At 42.4% G+C, this 14222-nt stretch overlaps 2 protein-coding genes across 4 annotated transcripts; both read left to right on the top strand.

The window, feature by feature from the left end:
* Nucleotides 1-718: 718 nt before the first annotated feature.
* im:7150988 (Golgi-associated plant pathogenesis-related protein 1) lies at nucleotides 719-2492 on the top strand. Of its 3 annotated transcripts, XM_021621209.2 has the most exons (6): nucleotides 719-768; nucleotides 969-997; nucleotides 1204-1413; nucleotides 1592-1669; nucleotides 1845-1994; nucleotides 2194-2492. In XM_021621209.2, the coding sequence occupies exons 2-6, from the start codon at nucleotides 991-993 to the stop codon at nucleotides 2196-2198; spliced, it is 450 nt and encodes a 149-aa protein (XP_021476884.1). In that variant the 5' UTR covers nucleotides 719-768; nucleotides 969-990; the 3' UTR covers nucleotides 2199-2492. The 3 variants fall into 3 exon arrangements, with proteins under 3 accessions (XP_021476884.1, XP_021476885.1, XP_021476883.1); XM_021621210.2 differs by lacking the exon at nucleotides 1592-1669; XM_021621208.2 differs by lacking the exon at nucleotides 2194-2492 and having other exon boundaries at nucleotides 1845-2002.
* A 5352-nt stretch (nucleotides 2493-7844) lies between these two features.
* On the top strand, nucleotides 7845-10661 carry LOC110535859 (tubulin beta-1 chain). Its single transcript, XM_021621201.2, has 4 exons — nucleotides 7845-8009; nucleotides 9003-9111; nucleotides 9225-9335; nucleotides 9441-10661. The coding sequence occupies exons 1-4, from the start codon at nucleotides 7953-7955 to the stop codon at nucleotides 10499-10501; spliced, it is 1338 nt and encodes a 445-aa protein (XP_021476876.1). The 5' UTR covers nucleotides 7845-7952; the 3' UTR covers nucleotides 10502-10661.
* Nucleotides 10662-14222: the final 3561 nt, after the last annotated feature.

Here is a 14222-nt window from a genome sequence, read left to right as displayed (position 1 = left end):
GAGATAATGTCGAGATGCTTTTTATAGTGGAGATCAAGTTTATAAATTGCCTGGCTGGGCTGAGACAGTTGATTGCGCAGTCAGATGGCACAGAGTAAATAGGCATTTTAACATCATAGATTTAGCCGGTGGTAACTTGTGGAATAGACACTGGCTGGAATGTGATTTTAACTAATCAGCATTCAGGATTAGACCCACCCCGTTGTATAATGTTTAATAAACCAGGGTGGTACCTAGATTGAACAATGGTAAAAGAGCCTCTTAATCTGTTTGTTATGTAGGGATTAGAAGAAATAAAGAGCACAAGGCATGATTCCATCAGGAACTGGTTATTGGTTTGATCAAAGACTATGTTCAATGTCTTTGTCTTGTCTTTCATCAAGTATAATATAAATAATATAATAATAATAATATGGATTAGAATAATAATAATAATACTATAAATAATTAGGAGGGGCAGAATCAAGGACATTCACTAAGCGTCATTAACCTTCTCAGAACATCTTATTATTGTCTCACTAATGTGTTTCAGCGGTGAAATCAACAGCCATGGACATAGTGGAAGAGCAGCAACATAGTGGAAGAGCAGGTCCCTCCCTGGATGTCACCAAAATGCAAAATGCTTCAGATAATTACAGGGAGGAGAGAGGGTGTCTCCTACATACAGTTTTAGATGATCCAGCTGAACTATATAAGTGCTTTCTCGGTCTCAACATATAGAGACACGGAGGTAAAGAAGACAGACCACAACCGCTACATAATATACAGGTGAGTGTTTGGATAATACAGTTAGAGAATAATGCATGTATTATTACTATGAGCATCCCTCTTACGGTCAACATCCAATAATTGAATTAATTAAATTAGGTTGGTAATGCAATTATACTCAGAATTAAAACAGTATTACTCTTTATTTGTTGGTGTTCTTCAGCTGAATGAGTCTTACCATATCTACTTTTGTCTTGCAGCTCTTAACACATAAAAAGCAATATGGCAGGTCAGTATTTGCCTCGTTCTACTCTGGTCTATATTCAAGAAAGATGTCTATGGTGACTGTGTAATTCCAAAATTCTAACAAAATAACTCAAAAATATTGCTGAATAAATAAATGTGAATATATGAATTCAAAATATGCCCCTGTATTTAGCTAACTATCCTTAAAAAAAGAGAAAAAGTTAAATCTAAATTGGCATATTTTATTAGGTGCGAGCTTTGAGCAGGAGTTTCTGGATACCCACAATGCATACAGGAGAAAGCATGGCACCGCCGAACTGACCCTGAGCAGAGACCTGTGCAACTCTGCTCAGGAATGGGCTGACCACTTGGTAGCAATCAATACCATGCAGCACAGCAATACGAACAATGGAGAGAACCTCTACTACACATGGAGCTCTGCCCCCAATACTCTAACGGGTGGGTTACAATATTTCACTTTGACACTGTCAAGTTGGGTTTTAGAATTTGACGGCTCATGCGTCTTTGATACTAGTACTCTCGCCGTAGATGTGCTAATACTCATTCAGATTACAGTGTGTATTTGCAATGTCAAGTAGGAGGGGTCCTTACATTTGTAACTGACTGCATGTTTTAGGGAAGGAGGCTGTCGACAATTGGTACAGCGAGATCAAAGACTACAACTTCAGCGAACCTGGATTCACCTCAAACACTAGTACACTGTTATTACACATCTTTCTGGAAAATGTGTGGTTTGAGATCAGGTGTTCAGAACGCAAATTATGTCGAACTTAAACAGAAAGCTTTCAACCATATTGGATATAACAAAGCCAAGACCCAGAGATGCCGCTTTAATCGTAACCTTATGTATTGTGGCATTTCTCCAATAGGCCATTTCACCCAGGTGGTGTGGAAGGAGAGTACTGAGGTGGGGGTGGGCCTGGGGATTAATGGAGAGACTGTCTTTGTGGTAGGCCAGTACAACCCAGCAGGAAACATGAACATGGAGGGATACTTTATAGATAACGTCCTCCCTGAAGGTAATTGATTGTCTATTCAAAAATCAATGATCTATACCTGAATTGATAACTAAGCCAGTCATGTTCTGTTACAGTAACTGTAGTGTCATGGGGTACAGTGTTGGTATACAGTACATGCTGCTCTTGCATGTTACCCCAGTTTACTAACCCCTCATGTCAGCAGGCTCATGCTTCACTATGCTCCGTTGTCTCTTTCCAGTGTAATAAAAGGCTGTGTGGCGGCAGTGGCGGCGAGAAGAACACCTCTGGTTCAGACACCTCGAGCCAACCACCTCGCTCCGAGGCAACATGCACTGTGCTATAGGAGCCATAGTGATCAGCCTTCTCCTGTCTGCATGTCGACGGACCCTCATCGTTGGCCATATTGGTCTGTAGCTGCTTCACTCCGTAACAGGCGTACCAATCGACACAAACCATCCCCAATCACCTTCACTGTAAGAAAGACGTACGGTTTTGTGTACTTTAAATGACAAATAAAGTTTTGCTTTTACTTCACAAGACATCCGTGTTGAATTGTAATGTTGTCATAAACTAAACATGCAATATTCACTGTTGAGACAGTTGGAGTTTCGTTCATTCCAAACCTAGATGACAGTCACTAGGCAACCGGGACGATCTGCTCCTCAGATAAACGGGGTGTAAAACCCTACATCTAACATATTCAAATGATCCAGCATGCTCATACTCATGGTCTGTTCTGCTTTCAATGAGCCATATCTGGGACACTTGCATAGTCAACCTAATGAAAGAGGAGGATTGTTAACAGACATCTTCTACTGATTCAGGTACACAGAGAAAATGACTCAATATTAAACAAAGAAAGTCCAACACAATGACATTCCTACATGCTCTTCAACTTTCTCATCATGATTTTTAACAAACCTAGGATTTGTTTTGATGAATCCATACACCCATACTAGAATGCCAGTATGCTGGGATGTCTTCTTCCAATCATCCATAAAAAGCCATGGTTTCCAATACAGCCAGTAGATGGCAGTAGATGGTTGGTATGTGATTGCTCTCAGGGAGTGTTGGGAGTGGGTGTGGAATAAGGGAGGGGTTTGGAGTCGGACACACAATGGACTGCTTAGCAGCTGCCTAAAGTGGCAGGCCTCTCTGAAAGAGATCATCAAACCAAATGAGTACAGGTTTGTAAACTATCCCAGAGATTTTTTTTCTTATGGGAGAATGTAGTTGTGTCCAATATGCTTCAATAAACACTATAAATGGTAAGCAATATTTATTTATTGAAATCATTGATTGATTGATTCAAATCTATGTCACTACCACAGAGCTCATTTAAACCATTTGGAGATCATCTCTGCCCTTAGAAAAGAGAAGAAAAACGCCACAGAGAAAAATACATTTGATTGGGAGACTATGTTAATTTGATTAAAGAGTGACTTGAAAGAGTGTACATGCAATTGATTTATTAATGAATGGACAGTATTGATCAAAATGATTTGAACCATCTCAACATCTGCTCTGGCACAACCTATTGTACCATACATCAGATATGAGGCTTATTCTGAGTGCCCTCTAGTGGGCCAGTATTTATTACAAGAGGTCATGAAAAGATGTATTTTCACTCTAATCTCAAAATCCCAGATGCAGCAGCATTACATTAGCACCCTCCAGAAGGTTATAAATCCAGATTGATCCAGTGTACCAGCTCATCCTCAATCACACCCATTACCTTCCATCTCAGCCACCACCCCACTCAGTCAGTCCGCCAGTGGCAGTGATAGCCCGCTACATAACCAGCATAGTATATTGTCCGTAATGCAATGTTTTTGTAAGCCTGTTTTGGTAAGTGTCATAGTGGAGGGCTGGACTTCCCCGGGCCACAGCTGACTATGTTCTCTGAGTATGCATCATCATCGTCAGTGAGCTCAGTGGATGTGCTGCATAGTCTGGGGCTGAATGTCCGTCAGCATTAGCATCAGCTGTGCTTCCTGACTGACTGTTCTCCCAGGGGATCAGCTATGGAGACAGATAAAGAAGCACAGTTAAAGGCAAGCATGCATGGCCAATCTCTGGAAAATCAATGGACGAAGGATACGTACCCTCTCTGCGTCTGGGCACTGTTCCATTATTCATACTGCAGCCTAGCCTACTCCCCCACCATTGAATGAGTGCCCTCCCTCTCTCTTACAATAATGAAACTATTAAGGACAGATATGGTGATACAGTTTACTACATTTAGAGATAGGGCATCTATCAGACATCTATTTCTTGTAACAGTGTCTCAGAGTGAATGTAAATACTGAGGAGAGTTGTGGCTGAATCACTGGGGTCCCTGAGTAGACATACTGTACAGTACCACTGCCTCACGTCAGATGGCGTCACTCCTATGCGACGATCGTCCCTCAACCGATCAGTGCAGACGTGAGACAAAGGTGCAGTACATGATAATTGTGAGACACAGCTGTTCCTGTCCAACACCTGCCCTGTAATATTAGTCCCACCCCCCATTCCACCCACAATTGTAGTGTGTAGTGCAGGCCAGGGCAGACCACCTCTGATTTTTGGTTTTAGACTACTAAATGTCACCCAAATAACTGTTGGGAGAACCCTCTTGTAACAAGTAACCATCTGTCTGTACCAATATGCTGGCTAGCTCTTGAAGCTGGGCAGGACTGGGAGTGGCAAGTGCTTTACAATCTTTTAGATATATGTCCACTGTCAAGCTGTGGCAAATCAGCATCCATTTATAAATTGCCTTGGGTGTACGTGTTCTACACTGGTAGAAAACTGCGAATAGTGTGGACTAGCTAGCATTTGCATTCTGCCTGGGAGTCTTTTTTTTGCATGGTCATGGTCTCTTTGTTATGGTGATCAATTACAAGAGCAAACAATGTGGATGTGCAGCTCTGTCTACCGTTCTCTCACACTACCCTGAGAATAATGTAGTAATAAAGATATAACACGGATTCTGTTATATCTACGTCCTAATCCTTTTGCTATGGGCGTAGCATAATGCACCACTGCAACACTATCTGGCAGTACACAGAGAGGATAGGGTGCAATACTGCAGAGGGTGGGGAGATGCAGGAAAGATGCAGAGTCAGGACAAGGCAATTTAACCATCAACCTTCTGGGGAGCTCTAGTCTAGTGGGACAGCCAGGCTGTCTGTGAGCAGATAATGAGGTATCATTATGGCCAAATTTGAGAAAATTGCTACCCAAGTCCACAAAGAGGCCAGCAAATACCCTCCCTTCGACTCGGAGGGGCTTTTATGCAGATGTACAGTAGACACACTCAGCTTGTTGTCAGCCTCACATCAAATGACAGCACACCACACAGGGTACAGTCAGATTCTATTCCCCTCCAAACAGATGAATAATGAATTTACTGCAGAGCAGTAGCAACTGCAGCGGGATAAAAATGGGTTGGATGAAAAGGAAATGTCACTCCCGCAGTCCTGTCTTGAGGCTTTCTATTGTTGGATAGGCCCATCCCTTTTCTGTCTGCTACTTTTAACTGAGATTGAAGCTAAGGCTAAGATACAGGCTAGGTTGAGACAGAACTAGAATGGGGATAATATGTGTGACAGACAGAGGATGGTATGGGAGAAGTATTGTGTGAAACCATAATGAGCTGCTACCACTGTGTAGAATGTTATTCATGGAAATGCCTTTGTGACTGATTACTTTTGTCTCTCCTCTTCTTCTGTCAGCCCCAACAAAGAAAGCCCCACCGTTTTCCCCTTGTTACTATTAACACACCCAGCTGACTGTGCCCTGTCCTCTGTGACAGTGGCCACAACAGGGTATGAAGAATGGAGGGGGCCATGAAACTATAGTTGAAAGTACACTGTGGTTGAGATTCGGATTACATGTTGGTCATATTTGTCACCAGCCCAACTGAACACCACCTGCAGTCATAGGCATATGTCTAGGCTAGTATTCTGCATGTATGTACTATTTTCTACATTGTAGAATGATAGTGAAGACATCAAAACTATGAAATAACAAAAATAATGCAGTAACCAAAACTTGTTAAAACAAATTCTATTTCAGATTCTTCAAATTAGCCACCCTTTGCCTTGATGACAGCTTTGCACACTCTTGGCACAGGTAGCCTAGTGGTTAGAGCATTGGGCCAGTAACCGAAAGGTTGCTAGAGCGAATCCCCGAGCTGACAAAATAAAAATCTGTCATTCTGGCCTGAATTTGTTCCTAACTGACTTGCATAGTTAAATAAAGATACAATTTTTTTTTTATCTCAACCAGCTTCATGAAGAATGCTTTTCCAACATTCTTAAAGGATTTCCCACATATGCTGAGCATTTGTTGGCTGCTTTTCCTTCACTCCGCGATCCAACTCATCCCAAACCATCTCAAGGCTTAATCTACATGAAAACGCATGTGATGCATACAGTGGTAAGAGCTGTAAGTGGGCCTTTAATAATCAAACTAGGTCCTCTATCAAGGTTTGCTCAATGGATATCGTTCATAACTAACAAAGAAACAGGGTGTTGCTCCTCTGTCCTCCAACGCACAGCTCTGTGCCCATGCAGTTGATGAGTGCTGGCGTCACAGAAGCATTCTCCACCTGGCACACAGTTTAACTATTAATAATCCCCCCTGCCCTAATTCCAGCACTGACTCAGCCATGCACTGCTCCCTTCCCAAGCCCACTATCTCTCTCCTGTTGCTGAACCCCTCCCAGTTCTGTTCATCCTTCCAGACTGTGGCTGTCTCCCTGGGGTGTTGAGATCGATAGTGTATGCTAAACTGGATTTGAGCTATTTCATTGCACCATGTACCTGTTGTTTTATATTATATAATTGAGACTTTGCCAATACAATGATTTATACAATTTAACATGGCATCTTAAACATTTTACTGGACTGTCTGTCACTGTATCACTAGACTATCTTGTGAACAGTAATACATACTAAGGAGCCGGATACTTTGGTTCACAGGTCAGAGTCTGCCATTGGCATTTGCATAGAGACACATTATATTATCAGACATGGATTAATTCCAAATAATAGGCTATGTAAATGCAGGATTTCTTCTAGCTTTGTGTATGATAATCCTGTGATGAAGTTCTCACTGTGGTCTTTAAGGGGAAAGGAGCAGCAGCCAAGATGTCTGTGTGTCGCACCTGACACAGCCCAGGCAGCCATGTTTAACAGTGCGCAAAAAGGGAGTCGCCCATAATCAGAAATATGTAACAACAATAACACTGAGAATTGGGGATATAAATGACTATGGGTTACTATAATCTCATAGAATGTTTCCGGTCTGGTGCCACAGGCTGTAGCCTCTTGCATTTCGATTATTATATTAGATAACAAAATAACTGACATCTGTTCGATAACATTTTAGATCCCTTTCTTGACAGAACGCATAAAATATTTAGTTGGATACATGTTCTATAACAAAATGTACATCTTAAGACGAAATAGCTGCCTTTTACCACCACGAAGAAATGCCAGGAATGGTTACAAAGTAACAATGAGCCACGTGGACTTGGAATAAATTAGTGAGGTATTTCGTAGTTTTACCATTTAATGTGAAAACGTTTCACGTATTTTTTTTGAGTTAACGGATGTCTCTCTTAGTCACGTAATCTGTGCGGTTTATTGGACAAAAAATAGTTAGAATTTATAGTTTAAAAGGAGATAAGATTTTCGCCGGCATAAAGGAAGTAGGACCTATCTTCAAGATTATGTGAGAATCACACGTTTGCGTTCAGTTTGAATGACAGAAAGAACAGGCCAACGAAACTCATTCTTTATGAATATGATTGGTGTAGAAGTATGTCAATAACTGGGTCTGATAAGCATTAGCCAATAAATGTTTCAGATTTGGTGACATGGAATTTAAGGGGAGGGCACAACGTTCTTCTTATATAGTGTGGGAGCACATTCTTTCAGCGCAGTCTAAGAAAGGATAGAACTGGTTTTTTATTCGTATAAGAGTTGTTCTACAGTCAAAGTAAAAATGAGGGAAATTGTGCATCTTCAGGCTGGACAGTGTGGAAACCAGATCGGAGCTAAGGTTTGTACAATTATTATTATAAAAAAAATTTTTTTTAATGAATTTGGTGCAACTCGTGCGATAAATAGGCGTGCGTAAAATCGCCGGTTCTTTGTATGTGTCCAGTTAACCCCACCCAAAGAACTGTATTGTTAATGAAAATTACTGTTAATTATATTCCTAACCTATTGATTGGTTTGTTTGTTGTGTACAAATTAAAAGAGCTTTGGTGTTATTTATGCACTTCTGTATATTTTTATTCGACCGGTTTTATTTGGTCTCGAAATAATCTTGACACTGTATTAGCGAGTAAGTCAATACACATGAGAATGGGTATTAAGAAATTTCCATTTTTTTTAAACATTTGTATTAACGATATCAAAATGATCGATTAAATATGAATATACGTGGGCCTATGGATTACCATAATTTACCGACCTACTGCAATGCGCAAAATGGGAAGTAGTTCAGATGCCAAATAACATGGCCATATTACAACTAATCGCTTCAGTAGTGAATACAATTCGGTTGTCTTAATATACGTAAGAATTCTTACCCTCCAAAAAAAGGAAAGAATTTGACATTTGTTCAACGATACATTATGGCCTACACTTTTTTCGATTCATTGAGCGCGTGCCCCGCCCGTTTTTCTGGCGGATGTGGGCTGCGTTTCAGCAAGTGACGTATTTGAGAATTTCAAAACCACAACTGATGCGTTTCAACCAATCGGAGGTCATGCCGCGCGCGCGGAATTGTATAGGAGGGAGGTTTTCATTCCAGATGCCTAACTCAAAAACGTATGTAGGCCTATCTAACGTTAAATGCAATAAAGTAGATTTGATCCAACGAGGTGATCAAATGAGAATATTGAACCTATGTAATAATGGCATAGGCCTACCAGTGTAATGGTATTTATTGTTTACATGCATTTGATGGATGGATCCCACTTTGAATGGCATATTAGCTTAGCTAATATTGTGCGTTCTAGACTTAAACCTAATGCTCCTCTTGCAGTTCTGGGAGGTGATCAGTGACGAGCATGGCATTGACCCAACTGGTACATACCATGGGGACAGTGACCTCCAGCTAGATAGGATTAACGTGTACTACAATGAAGCCTCAGGTAAAGCCTTGTTTGTCTAATTTATTACCACATTCATTACATTCTGTTATACTTCTCAATTTAATATATGTGTGGTTCTGACATTTACCTTTCTTTTCCTCATGGTTGTCTAGGTGGTAAATACGTGCCCCGTGCTGTGCTTGTTGACTTGGAGCCAGGGACCATGGACTCTGTGAGATCCGGACCCTTCGGCCAGATCTTCAGACCCGACAACTTTGTGTTTGGTAGGTCCCTTTGCTTCTTATTTTACTTTTTGAATATGAAGCAAGATACTGTAGATGATGTCACCAAAGAAAGGAGAGATGATTTACACATCTCTTATTTTGCAGGCCAGAGTGGTGCTGGAAACAACTGGGCCAAGGGCCACTACACAGAGGGAGCTGAGCTGGTGGACTCAGTCCTGGATGTTGTGAGGAAGGAGGCAGAGAGCTGTGACTGTCTGCAGGGCTTCCAGCTCACCCACTCCCTGGGAGGTGGAACTGGCTCTGGCATGGGCACCCTGCTCATCAGCAAGATCCGTGAAGAGTACCCCGACCGCATCATGAACACCTTCAGCGTGGTGCCCTCACCCAAAGTATCAGACACTGTGGTGGAGCCCTACAATGCCACCCTGTCAGTCCACCAGCTAGTGGAAAACACTGACGAGACCTTCTGTATTGACAACGAGGCTCTCTACGACATCTGCTTCCGTACCCTGAAACTCACTACTCCCTCCTACGGTGACCTCAACCACCTGGTGTCGGCCACAATGAGCGGCGTCACAACCTGCCTGCGGTTCCCAGGACAGCTGAATGCTGACCTCCGCAAGCTGGCTGTCAACATGGTGCCCTTCCCCCGCCTCCACTTCTTCATGCCCGGATTTGCCCCCCTCACCAGCAGGGGGAGCCAGCAGTACCGCTCCCTCACTGTTCCCGAGCTCACCCAGCAGATGTTCGACGCCAAGAACATGATGGCTGCCTGCGACCCCCGCCACGGACGCTACCTTACAGTGGCTGCCATCTTCCGCGGGCGAATGTCCATGAAGGAGGTAGACGAGCAGATGCTGAACGTGCAGAACAAGAACAGCAGCTACTTCGTTGAATGGATCCCCAACAATGTCAAGACCGCCGTCTGCGACATTCCCCCGCGTGGCCTCAAGATGGCCGCCACCTTCATTGGCAACAGCACAGCAATCCAGGAGCTGTTCAAGCGTATCTCCGAGCAGTTCACAGCCATGTTCAGGCGTAAGGCTTTCCTCCATTGGTACACAGGTGAGGGTATGGACGAGATGGAGTTCACTGAGGCAGAGAGCAACATGAACGACCTGGTGTCTGAGTACCAGCAGTACCAGGACGCCACCGCTGAGGAGGAGGGAGAGTTTGAGGAGGAGGGAGAAGAGGAGCTGGCCTAAATGTTTGTGTAATTGTGCTCTTCCAAGCTGTGTTCACTGACATGTCAGTCTCAACCTTTCCAGTGTTCCATTATCTGTCTGTTTTTGTTTTGTCATCTCTGCTATTACTGTCATTTCTTGTCTGTACAGAAACATGTCAATAAAATTTCTTATGTTTAAAGTGCTGTTTCCCTTGATTCAATGATTACTATTTTTCAATAATTAAAATACCTAATAATACACTTCTGCCATTCTCCAGTTATTCAACTAAGCATACTGTTTTTTTTAGTGGCAACAATCTTTACCTCTACATGGTAACAATATGCATCATAAATTGGGTGGTTTGAGCCCTGAGTGCTGATTGGATGACAGCCTTGGAATATCAGACCATATACCACTGGTATGATAAAACGTTCATTTTTACAGCTCTAATCACGTTAACCAGTTTATAATAGCAATAAGGCACCTCGGGGGTTTGTGGTATATAGAATGGCTAAGGGCTGTATCCAGGCACTCCACGTTGCATCGTGCGCAAGAACAGCCCTTAACCATGGTATATTGGCCATATCCCCCCCCCCTGGGGCATTATTGCTTAAACAGTTTTATATATAATTGTAGAGCAGCTGGTGCATTTATGAAGCCCCATAATTGACATTCCTGTAGGTTTTCTGTACACCGTAAGATGAGTGGCTACAGTGTTCCTGAGCACAGTCATGTGCTCAAAGATTTGTTTAGCCATGCCTCTGAAATCTTAGCGAGCTAAGCTCATGGCATGTTTGTTTTAAATGTTTGGAATTTTAGTCATGCAAGCTATGATTTAGTCTGACAACATGCACTGTAAAACTAATAACCCTGCTAGTTATCTAAAGACTTCTATCCTATGTGATCTTAACACAAAATTGGCAAACAGTGAATTTTAGTTCCTTATATGTCTATTTTGATGTTGGCACACACAAGCATAAGCATACATGTATCATAATGAAGTTTATTGTTCATTTGGCTGACAAATGGGTCGCATGACACACATTAGAATGTCTGTACAGTCATTATGTAGCCATAGGTTGAATTTGACAATCCAAAGAAGAAGAAAACATTCAGCTGGATTTGGCATTTTCAGTTTTGTATATCCTAATGCGGACACCTGATATGCAGAGTGAAAAGCTTATCTCTCCTGAATAGAATTACGATTCTGTTGTAAACTCGCTGGCTGGTTAATACTGTGAGTCTATTGTATCTTTGTTGATCCCTGAAACTGTTATATGTCAACGTCTACAGAGCAAAGTTCAGTACCTGCCTGTCAGGCAATATTATCCCTGTCTGTGACGTGTTCATCCTGCCCAGCAACACCTCATGTGATAACTATTCAAGTATTCTTCCACCCTCTGGCACATAAAAAAAAAAATATATCGCTTTGTTACTACTTTTACAAGTACGCAGCCAGTCTTACTCTCAAAACCTTTCATTGTGCATTCATTTTGTATGTAGACATCTTTGTGAGGCTGGTTGGATGTACTGCCAACTTCTCGAAAACAACATTTTATGGTAGAGAAATTAACATTCAATTCTCTGGCAACAGCTCTGGGCGACATTCCTGCAGTCAGCATGCCAATTGCACAATCCCTTAAAATTTGATACATCTGTGGTATTATGTTGTGTGACAAAACTGCACGTTTTAAAGTGGCATTTTGTTGTCCACAGCTCAAGCTGCACCTGTGTAATGATCATGTTGTTTAATCAGCTTCTTGATATGCCACACCTGTCAAGTGGCAAAGGGGAAATGCTCACTAATAGGGATGTAAGAAGTAAGCATTTTTGTGCGTATGTAAAATTTTGGGATTTTTTATTTCAGCTCATGAAGCATGGCACCAACACTTTACATGTTGCGTTTATATTTTTGTTCAGTGTATAAGAGGACATTGGTGTACAAACCAAAACACAACATAATATCTTCTACATTTTGTTATTTTAACAACCAATAGCAAAAAATGTAAGATACATGTTTGTTTTTTTTAGCTTTTGAATGTAGTACGCTACAGTACTGTAAATTACAGTACATTACACTGTTTTCACATTAGACAATACACTTGCACTACCCATAAAAATCTACTGAACATCACATATACATTATTTTTTATCCCATTTGTGGTCGAAGGTTTGATCATTGAATTAATCTTTCACAAGCATTGATGCAAAAAAATATATTGTTCAGATATCATTACAACATAGGTGTACTGAAATTAGATGAAATAAATGAAAGACAGAATGTTTAACAGGCACTAGTTTGAAACAAGGCTGTCTTGAGCATTTGGCCATAGCTTATCATCAACATTGCAGTAAATGCCCTCATTGTTCATGCACCTGGGGAAAAAACTTTTGGCATGGTCGAATCCAAGCCTGGCAGATTTGGATTGAAATCATTGCAAACCTCATCCACGGCCTGAAGGAGGGTGGTACGATCATGGGGATGGAAATCATACATCTTCCACCTGTAATGTAATTGTTTATTGTATTTTACAGTATTGTACTTATGCATGTATTGTATTGCAAAACTCCCTGTTCACCCATGACTGCATGGCCATGCACTCCTCCAACTCGATCATCACGTTTGCAGACAACACAACTGTAGTTGGCTTGATCATCAACAACAACGAGACAGCTTATATGGAGGAGGAGATAGCACTCGGAGTGTGGTGTCAAAAAAACACCTCTCACTCAACGTCAACAAAACAAAAGAGATGATTGTAGACTTCAGGAAACAGCAGAGGGAGCACCCCCCTATCCACATCGACAGGACAGCAGTGGAGAAGGTGGAAAGTTTTAAGCTCCTTGGCGTACATATCACGGACAAACTGAAATGGTCCACACATACAGACAGTGTGGTGAAGAAGGCCCAACAGCGTCTCTTCAACCTCAGGAGGCTGAAGAAATTTGGCTTGTCACCTAAAACCCTCACAAACTGTTACAGATGCACAATTGAGAGCATCCTGTCGGGCTGCATCACCGCCTGGTACGGCAACTGCACCGCCCACAACCGCAGGCTATATACTGGTGGCACCGGTTGCGAGTCAGTGTGCGGGGGTACAGGCTAGTTGAGGTAATCTGTGCATGTAGGTGGGGGCAAAGTGACTATGCATAAGTAACAAACAAACAGTGAATGTACAAAAAAAGGGAGCCGGGGGGTCGTCAATGTAAATGGTCCGGTGACGATTTTATGAATTGTTCAGCAGTCTCATGGCTTGGGGGTAGAAGCTGTTTAGGGGCCTTTTGGTCCTAGACTTGGCGCTCCGGTACCGCTTGCGGTGCGGTAGCAGAGAAACTGGAGTCTCTTTCCTCTGACACCGCCTATTATATAGGTCCTGGATGGCAGGAAGCTTGGCCCCAGTGATGTATTGGGCCATTCGCACTACCCTCTGTAGTGCCTCCGATACCGAGCAGTTGCCATACCAGGCGGTGATGCAACCGGTCAGGATCCGCTCGATGGTGCAGCTGTAGAACCTTTTGAGGATCTAGGGACCCATGCTAAATCTTCTGTCTCCTGAGGGGCAAAACGTTTTGTCGTGCCCTCTTCACGACTGTCTTGGTATGTTTGGACCATGATAGTTTGTTGGGGATGTGGACACCAAGGAACTTGAAACTCCCGACCCGCTCCACTACAGTCCCATCGATGTTTATGGGAGCCTGTTCTGCCTGCCTTTTACTGTAGTCCACGATCAGGTCCTTAGTCTTGATCACGTTGAGGGAG

The sequence above is a fragment of the Oncorhynchus mykiss genome, chromosome 11, assembly GCF_013265735.2.
Source record: "Oncorhynchus mykiss isolate Arlee chromosome 11, USDA_OmykA_1.1, whole genome shotgun sequence".
Classification (NCBI taxonomy): domain Eukaryota; kingdom Metazoa; phylum Chordata; class Actinopteri; order Salmoniformes; family Salmonidae; genus Oncorhynchus; species Oncorhynchus mykiss.
This window is presented reverse-complemented; position numbering and strand designations above follow the sequence as displayed.

What these genes read in the sequence shown, in the direction of transcription:
- im:7150988 (XM_021621208.2), top strand. An exon ending in TGCCCCCAATACTCTAACGG is followed by an intron (nt 1,414 to 1,591) that starts GTGGGTTACAAT and finishes TGCATGTTTTAG; the next exon opens with GGAAGGAGGCTGTCGACAAT. An exon ending in TGGATTCACCTCAAACACTA is followed by an intron (nt 1,670 to 1,844) that starts GTACACTGTTAT and finishes TTTCTCCAATAG; the next exon opens with GCCATTTCACCCAGGTGGTG.
- LOC110535859 (XM_021621201.2), top strand. Translation starts at nt 7,953, where the DNA reads ATGAGGGAAATTGTGCATCTTCAGGCTGGACAGTGTGGAAACCAGATC. An exon ending in GAAACCAGATCGGAGCTAAG is followed by an intron (nt 8,010 to 9,002) that starts GTTTGTACAATT and finishes CTCCTCTTGCAG; the next exon opens with TTCTGGGAGGTGATCAGTGA. An exon ending in ACCCGACAACTTTGTGTTTG is followed by an intron (nt 9,336 to 9,440) that starts GTAGGTCCCTTT and finishes CTTATTTTGCAG; the next exon opens with GCCAGAGTGGTGCTGGAAAC.